The sequence below is a fragment of the Phyllostomus discolor genome, chromosome 3, assembly GCF_004126475.2.
Source record: "Phyllostomus discolor isolate MPI-MPIP mPhyDis1 chromosome 3, mPhyDis1.pri.v3, whole genome shotgun sequence".
NCBI classification, from domain to species: Eukaryota; Metazoa; Chordata; class Mammalia; order Chiroptera; family Phyllostomidae; genus Phyllostomus; species Phyllostomus discolor.
Window position 1 is genome coordinate 99017532 of NC_040905.2, and position 11053 is coordinate 99028584.

General features: G+C 36.8%; 1 protein-coding gene and 2 non-coding genes across 3 annotated transcripts; all 3 read right to left on the bottom strand.

The window, feature by feature from the left end:
• Window positions 1-235: 235 nt before the first annotated feature.
• On the bottom strand, window positions 236-10791 carry CCT6A (chaperonin containing TCP1 subunit 6A). Its single transcript, XM_028511620.2, has 14 exons — window positions 10540-10791; window positions 10128-10191; window positions 8441-8575; window positions 7406-7579; window positions 6812-6915; window positions 6012-6122; window positions 5572-5731; window positions 5397-5479; window positions 3933-4029; window positions 3485-3632; window positions 2927-3060; window positions 2427-2529; window positions 1460-1532; window positions 236-1208 (listed from the first exon to the last, which is right to left on the bottom strand). Exons 1-14 carry the CDS (start codon window positions 10674-10676, stop codon window positions 1136-1138), a joined length of 1596 nt encoding a protein of 531 aa, XP_028367421.1. The 5' UTR covers window positions 10677-10791; the 3' UTR covers window positions 236-1135.
• LOC114514414 lies at window positions 3297-3437 on the bottom strand. The gene has a single exon (XR_003686056.1). It is a non-coding gene; the product is annotated as a small nucleolar RNA SNORA15 (small nucleolar RNA).
• LOC114514513 lies at window positions 7696-7829 on the bottom strand. The gene has a single exon (XR_003686071.1). It is a non-coding gene; the product is annotated as a small nucleolar RNA SNORA22 (small nucleolar RNA).
• Window positions 10792-11053: the final 262 nt, after the last annotated feature.

Consider the following 11053-nt stretch of genomic DNA (forward strand, 5'->3'; position numbering starts at 1 on the left):
CTAGTCAACTGAAGGGCGTAGGGAGCCCCGACGCCCGCAATGGGCGGGGACCTGAATTTAACGTGGTAGGAAGATAAGATGCAGCAAATCTCAATTCTCTCAGGGTTAGTGTTGAAAGCCCTATCATTTCAGAATCCCCTTCATAACCTTGTGAACATTTGGACTGGGTTCCTTCTTTTATATTCAATTCAGATTCCTTTTGTGCCTTGGAATACCACTGCAAGATCACAGAAAATGTTTCAAGCTAAACATTTATTGCACACTTACTGTAGGCAACTGCCAAATCCCCAAAATACAAAGTTTAGGAACACAATTTCACCTTCAATGACTGTACAGATACACCAACTGTATAAAAAACCATTTTTGTGGGAACACATAGAATAACTTAAAAAAAAACGACACTGCATATTTTTGGATGGGTATTTCAATATAAGCAAAGGCCCACGTGTGAAAATGTGAACACGGCCTACCTGAAAATCTCTTAACTAAGGCTTCAAGCCATCTTTTTACCTCCTCTATTTTCATTTTTGCCACTTTATAAATGTGTAGCCTTTTCAACTCTCTTGCTTCTAGTTTACCCATCTTTCTACCCACTTCCACTTAACTTTCCTGGGGAGCATTTTAGCAAAGCTACTTCAGTGCATTAAGTCCAATCACTTTACTCATAGCAATTTATACTAAGTGAACAGGGATGCTTTCAAAACCTAAGTTACTTACATGTTATTTATGAACATAAAAATTTTAATCTATTAAGGAAACTACTACATAAATTAAAATACATTAGAAGAAATTATTAAACCATTAAAGTTTGATTTTCAAGGAATATTTAATAAGGTAGTAACATAAGCTTTTCTAACATGTACTTTTACATCACAGAAGCTAAGATAAAACATCTTGTGCATGGGTAAAAACGGCCTGCTTTATGTGTATACACTGAGTGCAATTTAAAAAATACTGTAATTATAATTTCAGGCTTTGGAATTTGTATAGGTGGTGCCAGTGTTCTCCTTTCTTCACAGGGGACAAAAAATTCCTTTGAAAATCATTTGAGGCTAGGACAAAAATTCCATAGCTGTATTCTTAGTATCACTCTGAAGAGTCTTCATGATTCAGATGATAGAAGGGAAGCTTCAATTCAACTTTTTAGAGAAGACATTCCAGCTCGCATGATCTCATCGACCAGGAGAATGTTGGTGGCAATCACAGTGCTGAAAAGGGGGGGAAAGTATCAGATGGCTCAGATTTCAGATATGAGCCCTAATTAAACTCAATATCCAACTAAACCATGTAAATTATATTACTATTAAATGCCCCCCCCCCCCCAATTCAGGTTTTGTTTCTATACTTTCAATTTTTACATTTTTATGGGAGAGGGAAGGGAGAAAGAAATTAAACAGAACACATCAAATTAAAAAAGTATGCTGATTACTTATTTTGGTTTTGGCTTTCCCCAACTTACCAGGAGTGAAGAAGCTGTTTCTTTACACAATAGTTATCCCATATGCCTGCTTCTGCTGCTACCATTGGCTCACCTGACAAGTAAATCCATTAGTCTTAAAATCATATAGAGCAGGCTGTAAGATCAGAATATTGTCTTTTAAAAGAGTAGTTTGTGCTGCTTCGCTTATCACTGATTACTCTTATTTCTCCCAGTATTAACTATGAGAACCCACATTTCTTCAATTAACCCAATTTTGTACCCCAGACCACGATTCCTGTGCAAAGTATTTTTGAGTGACCAATCTCTACATAGAAGACTTCAGTGATAGGAATGATCTACTTGGTCACCAAATGTTTGAACATCGTGTTTTCTTGGACACATTCCTATTTGTCCATATGAAATTACAGCACTTGAACTATAATCTGCCCAAAATGGACTTATTATTTTCCTCATTACAGAAATCTTTTTAATTAACTTAAATATAAATGATGCTGTTGACGTAAGTCTTATACATATCAATTGGATTTATGTCAGTTATCTCTTCCACTCTGTATTTACATAATTTGTGTTCTTACACTGGCCTAAGACCAGGGCTTTAAACATTTCATTATATTTGGTTCCCTCTGCTAGCATTATTTGCTATCCTCAACCTTTTTTCATCAGTGAATATGATCATCTAATGTATTTTATCAAAATCACTGATAGAAAATTGAGTAAACCCAATGCGAAACCTTTCAATATTAACCTGAACCACCACTCAGCAACATCAATAAATCCATTCTCTTTGAAAGTATTCAAATGTATATAATCTATTCCCTTATTTATCTAGTTACTCTATTTCTGTACTGTATTTTAGAACCCAGAGTTTACTTCTAGGATTAATCATAAACTGCAAAGCATCTCCCCAAGATTCCTTTGATTCTTCCTGGCTTTACTTCACCTCTATTATCTAGTTTCTCCCCTACAAATAACTAAATTCTTTTACCTGTGTTCAAGTCCACACCCACAAGTTGACCTGATGCTGAATGTTCTGCTTGAACTTTAACTAGTGTTTCCTGAAGATCAAAACCAGAATTCTGAGCAAGAACCTAAAGCAAGAAAATTTAGTAATTTAAAATACGGGACCTAAGAATGGACAGTTAAGTATACAATAAATGGAACAGTATTTCCGATTAGTAATCAATAGAAAACTGTAATACCAATCATAGTTTAACCTAAACAATAAGCAAGCTTATAGTCAAATGCATCCCTTATATTGCAAAGCCTCTTAAAATAGTTGTCTATGGCCACCTGAAACTTCAGATATTCAAGTTTTTTATCTAGAAGAACCAAATAAATTTGGATGCTCTATTATTAGAGAGAAAACAGATCAAATTATTAAAAATCCACATTATGAAAAAATCTACATTATCAAAAGGCTTTGATGTTCAACAACTGAATCATTTTGATGTATTTTAGAAAATGGACTGTTGAAAGTAGTCGAACCTTGGGAATAATGAGCAATGCATCAGCAAATGCTTGAACTCCAAGCTGGGCCCTGCCCTTGACACTGGGCTTATGTTTAATCAGGGCTTCTGCCATTGCCACTTCCACTGCACCAGCCCCTGGAACTACACAGCCTGTTGGATGAGGTAGGGGAGAAAGACAGAAATGCTAAACTACAAAGAAAACTGTAGAATTACAAGAAAACATATAAATTATGACATATGTAAATGAAAATCATTAATTTCTTTAGAATTCAGTATAACGACAGCAGCTTTGAACAATGCATTTGAAAACAATACAAGCGACATATTGAATAGCATGATTAAATTTAACTAGAACCTGGAAGCTCTTACCAGCTCTTAACTCATTTACTTGTATCCATTTTTCGTAATGATATGCTATAAAGACACTTGGCATACCATCATAGCTACTTTAAAAGGGAAGATTTTTCTTTTGCATGGTGTCTGGCTGTGTAAACTACTGACAAAAAGAACACAGTATTCAGCCATGCCTTTCAGAGTAGCAAAAAGAATAGTTTGAGTAAAGTGAGGATCTTACCATCATCAATAGCATTTTTAACAGCCCTCAAGCCATCTCTTATTGCATCTTTGATTTGAGTGAGTGTGTGCTTATTTGGTCCTTTGATCAATAATGTGACAGAGCGAGGATTGTTACACTTCTCAATAAAGGTGAACTTCTCTTCTCCCTGTGTAGAGAATATTTTAAAAAACAAGACATAGTTGTACAAAGAGTGATCAGAGAATAACTAATAAGTAGTATATTAATAAAAAACAACCAATCGCCTTGAAGAAATTTCTTAAAAAAAAAAAAAAATCTCATGTAGAAGAAACTTGACTTTCCCACTAAAGGAGTATCACTGCTACACATAAACCATCAAAATGTTACGTAAACAAAGCATAAATATGAGCCTGAGTTTGAATGAGCCTTTACTCCTAAAGAATTCATGAACCCAAAAGTATTACCTTTGAAAAGAAAATACACTTACCAATGTGTACTCATAGACAAGTCCTGCATGTCCCAAACAATCAGGATTTAGGTCATCAAAAGAATTTAGAGCTACCCCACCACAAGCAAGAGTCAGCCTGAAATATTGAAGTATATCAAGATAAGTGACTTTTGTTAGTTACATTTAAAGATTAATAATTTTAAATAAACAATTTTCAGTTACTACTAAAATTATAGTTTAAATGAATTTTTTATAACCACATTTTATATTTTTTAAAGATTGTATTTCTTTTTAGACACAGGGGAAGAGGGAGAGAAACATCAACGTGTGGTTGCCTCTCACGCACCCCCTACTGAGGACCCGGCTCACAACCCAGGCATGTGCTCTACCTAGACTAGGAATTGAACCTGTGACCCTTTGATTCACAGGCCAGCACTCAAGCACTGAGCCACACCAGGCAGGCTAAAATGTATTTTAACTTAAGCCTTTCCATTTACCACCAACTAGCTGAAAACTGGTCTTTTCTGTTAACCCTCCATTTAAACCACTCTCCTCACATCAGCAGATACTCCTCTGATATGAAATCTGAAGGTGGAAAAGAGCTCTTTCTTACATTTTCCTGAAATCCTTCGATGCTCTCTTGACACTTAAAAATATGTACAAATCTATATCATAGTTAAAAATAAAACAATGTTTATAGTGGCATTTTCCTAATAGCCAAAAGGTAGAAACCCAAATAAATGTTGAATAACAGTAAATGGATAAAAATGGATATGGTATTATCCATACAATGGAATATTAGTCCTTAAAAAACAAACAAACAAAAAAAGAATGAGCCCTGGTTGGTGTGGCTCAGTGGATTGAGTACTGAGTTGCAAACCAAAAGGTCACCAGGTTCAATTCCCAGTCAGGGCACAGGCCTGGGTTGTGCAGCAGGTCCCCAGTTGGGGATGTATGACAGGCAACCAATCAATGTTATCTCTCACATATTGATGTTTCTCTCCCTACTTTCCTTCCCTCTCTAAAAATACATAAATAAAAAATATATTTAAAAGAATAAAATTCCGATACCTACAACATGGATGAACTTTGAAAAAGTTCATATTATTTTCACTATGCTAAGTGAAACAAGCCAGACCCAAAAGGTCAATTATTGTATGATTGACTTATATGAGGTACCAAATTCATAGACAGAAAGCAGAATAGTTTTGTATGGATAAAGGAGAAATGGAAAGTTAGTGTTTAATAAGTACAGAGTTTCAGTTTGCAATGATGAAAAAGTACTGAAAATTGGTAACTGTGATGGTTGCACAACAATGTAAATGTAACTTAATGGCAGAGTTCTTTTTTTTACACTTTAAAAAATCAGTAAAAAGGTAAAATTGTATTATGTGTATTTTATCACACTATAAAGAAAAAAGAAAAAGCAAAGTCAAGTCGGGGTGGTGAGTGCCAGTTAACTTGCACAAATTCATGTTCACTCAGATAATCTGCTATCCGTACCGTTCCATATTTCTCTTTTTAGCTCTCCGCAGAGCTACTATGCCTTCTTTTGCAAGAGCATCTAAGGAAAATGGGTCAATTCCCTGTAACAAAGAAAAATTAGTTTCTCAATATATTTCACCTGAAAAATAAAAAATGGATACAGACTAGTTTATAAAGCAAAATTCATTCTCACCTTTTGATTAATAACAACAAATCCTTTATCTGTGTCACCACAGACTTTCTTTTTTAGTTCTATTATTTTTTTAACTCTATCTTCAATGAATTTTCTTTCAGCTTTTACTAATTTCTCTCTCTCTTCTGCACTCTTGTAAAAAAAGCCAGAATTCACTTCTCTATTAAAAAAAAAAAAAAGAGTATGGGGGAAAGAATGTTTATTTTTTGAGAAGCCAGCAGTCTCAGAAACTGGGTTATCAATCTTGATTTAACAATTATTCACGTAATTCTGATCCTGCCCCTGGTACATTCAGTTTATTTCACAGAATTCTCCCAAACCCAACTGAGGCATTATAATTGTCCATACAGTGAGAAACTGAGTCTCACAAAGAAGTGACTTGCCCAAAATACCAAGTTCCTCCAATTCCTGATTCCCTTTATAAGAGGATATAAACTCACGTTTTTTCATATTCTAATGACACATTGCATGTGAGAATGTACGCATCTTCTACTCTTTTTTTCATATCAGGATGTCGTGCACCATGGTCCAAAACAAGACCTCTGATTAAGCTGTTAAAGCACATAAAAATTATGGCAATCACTTTGTAAGGTATATAAACATCTAATCACTATGTTACATACCTGAAACTAATACATTATCTGTTAACTATGACTAAAAATTAAACTAAAAGAAAAAGTCTATGTGATTGACTGTCAGATGGGATATAGCATATGCTAACAAAAGTAAAACAATGAATGGAGACCATATGGATAATTTTCACACAATCAGCTTTATTTCTTGAGTTATTTGAACAGGACTTCTGAGTGAAACCTAGGTAGGGTCAATTATGAAAAAGTAATATTCCAGGACATGACAAAAACTTATCTTGTACAGAAAATTCTGCAGAGAAAATTTCTCAACTGGTAGGCTATCAAGGTGTTTTTAACCTTTTTAAAAAAATGTTTTCAAACTAGATCTTTGAAATATATTTTTAAATTCCCCAACAGTCTCCTATTAAGCTTTGTGTCCAACACTTCAATAAATGCCACACAACTGATACAACTCAATTTTCTGAATCATTCTGATTATAAATACATCATACCATTAACTTTAAGAGGAAATATTACTGAATAAACTGCTCACCTAGGCAATATGTATTAATTCAAGGCAAAAAAAATCAGCCAAAATAATGTTATATAAAGCACCTGTAAATTTGTAAACACATTTTCTAAGTATTTTATAGTATTCAACGACTTACCTTGTATCAGTTTCAGATTTATGTTTCATCTCCATGATCTCAACCATGAAGAGGTCAATAGGCTCATCTTGTTTTTTAATGGCCAAAATGGAGTCAACCACAGCCTACAGTAGAGTATACCATTAAATGAGTTACACAAGATACTCATTGTTACTTGTTCTACAGAGAATTTTAGACAGATTTTCAACTTGAAAGTCTTTTGAATTGATCTAAGTCTTTTTCTATGAGCTAACAGAACACATGTGTAAAGGGCTGCAGTCATTTACATTTCTGAAATCTCAATTTGTCAAGTTACTTAAAGAACCACTGAAATCAGTCCTAGCTGTTTGATTTAAAATGTTGACAACAGGAAGCTTTTTAATAATGTAATCTACATTTTATAAACATTTTAATGAAAGCTGATTATACCTTTATAACCTGGTCAGGTATGTGATTATTTTTCTCATTTAACTTTTTTACAGACACATATCAGGTAATCATTGCCACAAAAATAAATCTACTTATTTACAATATGATACTGTGAAGACTTTAGAGAGCATCCTATAATTGAAATCGGTAAGTGTCTAACATCAGGGGTTTTAATTCAACACATACCTCTGTTAAGACATCAGCAAGTTCAGCATGAACTTTAGTACGCAGAGATGTCCTGGCCACATCTATGAGTGTTTCTCTGTCCATCTCTTTGCTGACTTTGACTTGTTCCAAAAACTGAAGTGCCTTTTCCTTTGCAGCTTCAAATCCTTCCGTTACTATTCTGGGATGAAGACCCTATAATAGAGATGATGACAAAACCACCGAGTCTCTCAATTAGATGCAACTACAGTTCACAATAAAGTACATTTTTAGAGATTTATTCTGGGCCATTCATAATCTTTAGTAAAATATAATGTGCTGACTTTCTGAATACATTTAAAAGGATAAATAGTCCTTTCAATGCAGAGGAAAAGGACAGACATTACTCTAGCACAGAGTCAAAGCCAAGGGAACTATAAAGCACACTTGGGTGTTCACTGTGCCAACCATAAGGAATGACAAAAACTTAATGTGTCACAACAACCTACAATTAAAAGGACCATTATATCTTTCCCACAGGTAATCTGAAATAAAATTCACATCATTTACTAATAAAAAGTAGAAAGGAAGACTAAATCTGCCTCCTTTGTCTTCCCAAGAAGTTCTTCCTGGCATCAGATTAGTCTTCATTGAGGTTTGCTTTACTTTCAACCTACTCAGGGATAAAAAAAAAGTTGTAGAACTTTTATTTAAAGTTAAGTTTTTGGTTAGCTTTTTCCTTATAAATATACCTGGCCCCAAACATCCCGGTTTTAGATGTCAATTATTAATCTATATTATAGACAGATATAAATTACATATATGCCACTTAATAAAAAAAAAAAGAAAAGAAAAAGAAAAGAAAATACATTCAGGCCAAGGAGAGTTCTTTAGCTTGTCCAGGATAACAATAAACTTGTGTCAGACCCAAGATAAATACACTGGTTCCCAGGTTTAAGCCCCCTGGCTCTTCAAAATCTATATATGGCCTCAGTTACTATTAACACATTGACATGTAGAAATAAAACTCAGATAATTTCTTATAAACAGTATTACAAATACAAGAATCATGCATACCTCAGAAATGTAGAGATCCGCCTGTTTTAGCAGTTCTCCAATGATTAGGACATTGGAAGTGGTACCATCACCAGTGATGTCATCTTGGGCTGTTGCTACTTTGGCTATTAAGGAGGCTGTCGGGTGCTGAATTTGCTGAAAACAAGAAAAAAACAGCTTAAAAGAATCCAAATATACCTTAAATGTGTGAAACCTTTTCCTTAAAGTGCTATGTACATAAATTGCCAAAGTGTTCAACCACATATTACTTCAATTAAAAACTCACCATTATTTTGCATTAGTTTCTACTGACCAAAACATTGTCATGTGTAAATGTGTATAGTTTTCAAGATTATTTTCAACTTACTGATATGAAAACCTGAGGTTCAATGTTTACTTAAGGGGACAGAGCTAACAAGTAACAGTACCAAATATTTTCAAACCTGTGTATGTCTTCTTATAACAAATCTAGGACATTCTTGAGAATAATCCAGGTACCTTTTAAAATGAAAGCCCAGCAGCCTCCAGTATTACTTGGCACTGACTAAATAAAGTTAAAAAAAAAAAAAAAAAAAAAAGCTCTGATAGCAAAGACCATCAGTGGATGCTAAATCACTGCATGGAAAGGCTTTGGAAGAACAGAGTATTCACCAAGTCTCCACAGTCTAAATTACAAAAGATTCAATGAAGGCCCCCACAATGCTTTTTTAGTTTTTATGTCTCCTTATTCTGCTTTAATCTAGAACAGTTCCCTAGCCTTTATGTCTTTGGGGACACTGCCAGTTTTTCAGAATCCAGCCTAGTCATCTTGCAGACTATCTCATCTAGATTTGCTGATGCTATTTTTGACACTATACAGATGATACTGTATACTTCTCACTTTGTTTTCTTTATAGGTTCTTGTTAAACTGTAATTGTTTAAGGTGCTCCTCTGTGTTTATGCTGCATTTCACAATTTCAACAAATCAAGTGAAAATTAAAGTCATGTAGATTTATTTTTTCTGACATTAAGTTTAAACTGTGACCCCAATTGTTACCAGGTAGCATAGGCCACCATTTAACCCACCAAAAACTAACAAAAACTCTACCTTCTAGGTTAGCTGGTCCTTACTGAAGATATTTACAAACACCTAGATGTTGAAGGCAAGGGACCCTACTATTAAAATCCCAAATTTTATCCTGAACTCAAGACACAGGTAGGTCATTTCCTTTTCCTGGATTTGAACTGCTAGGTTTGGGAAGTTTAAGGATGTGTAAAAAGACGAGCCTTCTCAATAATCTCATATTCTTGGCCACGGGGACTTTTAAAGTGATTAAGGAAGGAGTTTTACCTCCCCTCCAGCTGGAGGTGGAGAGATGAGATGTAACACAAAAATCAAATAGCTGTTTTTTAAAAAAGTGTAAGCAACCTATCTCACTTTACCTGATTGTGTCACTTAGTTTTTCAGATTTTATTAGATTTTAGTAATTACAGTCCTTTAACCCAGGCCTCAAATGTCAGGAGCAGAGACTAAAAAATAAGTATCAAACTCCGGCGATCCTCACTTTACTATCACTACTATTACTGATTACATTTCTTCTCCGCTTCCTCCGTTGAGAGACAACGAATATGATTCCCTCCTACCTTGAAAACAAACAAGGTCTCCCTACAAATTGAGTGTACTATGGAAAACCAAGACGTTTTTGACCGAGTATAGCAGCCTCTCACCATTTCATGAAGCAGCACATTGCCATCTTTAGTAAGCTTGATGTCTCCAGCACCAGAAACAAGCCTGTTCAATGGGCAGAAACGACTTAGTGTGACTTTTTCAACGGAGACCCAACTGATTCCCACTAAAAGCAGTGTCCACCCCCTCCCTTCTGACAGTCTGCTGAGTCCCCAGGTTGCTGAAGCCCCAGAGCACGAGGGAACGCCGCGCACGCGGGCAGCTTTGTTCTCCGCGGAGACTGCACCGACTACAAAAGGAAATGGTCGGGCCAAGAAACATGCCCGACAGCGAAGATCGCGGGAAGAAGAGACGCGGCGGCTTGAGACCACGACTCCCGTAATCAGGCCCGTGGCCGCTCGAGGTGCGTGGTGCCCGGTGCCCGCCCGGCCCTGCCCTCCAGCCCCGCCTTACATCTTCATGGTGCCCTTAGGCCCCAAGTTGGTCCTCAGTACGTCCTGCAGCCCCCGGGCCGCGCTGATGTTGACCGCCAACGCTGCCTGAGCCCGGGCCACCTCAGCTTTGGGGTTCAGGGTCTTCACGGCCGCCATAGCTGCGCCAACAGAAAAAGAAACCCAAAACGAAGAACACCCAAAGCCGGCTCAGCGTGGCCGGGAGGCGCTATCCGGGTATTCTGGAAAAGTCGAGCGCATCCTGCCCGCCTCCAGCGTGCCGACGCGCCGACGCGCCGCGCCATTGGCCGCGCGTCCGCTGGCGCCGCTCATTGGGTCATAGTCCTGAGGCCCCGCCTCTTGCTCTGGGGTTAAGGCGCGGTCGCGCAGGGGAGGAGTCTGTTTCCCGGGCTGTAGGACCTGGCGGGGCTGGGGTTACCGCCCGTTAGGGTCCTTCTTTGGCCAGCTCGATCCGTGGGCGAGGGTGGGCTGTTGGCCCGCATTCCTGCACTTTACTAGGGAGCGGGCGATTCTTC

Bases quoted from the DNA above. Each gene is read 5' to 3' on its own strand.
- CCT6A (XM_028511620.2), bottom strand. From the start codon at position 10,676: ATGGCGGCCGTGAAGACCCTGAACCCCAAAGCTGAGGTGGCCCGGGCT. The intron at 5,732-6,011 runs GTGAGTTTATAT...TTTTTTTAATAG, and splicing joins TCATTAGAATATGAAAAAAC to AGAAGTGAATTCTGGCTTTT. The intron at 1,209-1,459 runs GTAAGTTGGGGA...CCCCCTTTTCAG, and splicing joins AAACAGCTTCTTCACTCCTG to CACTGTGATTGCCACCAACA.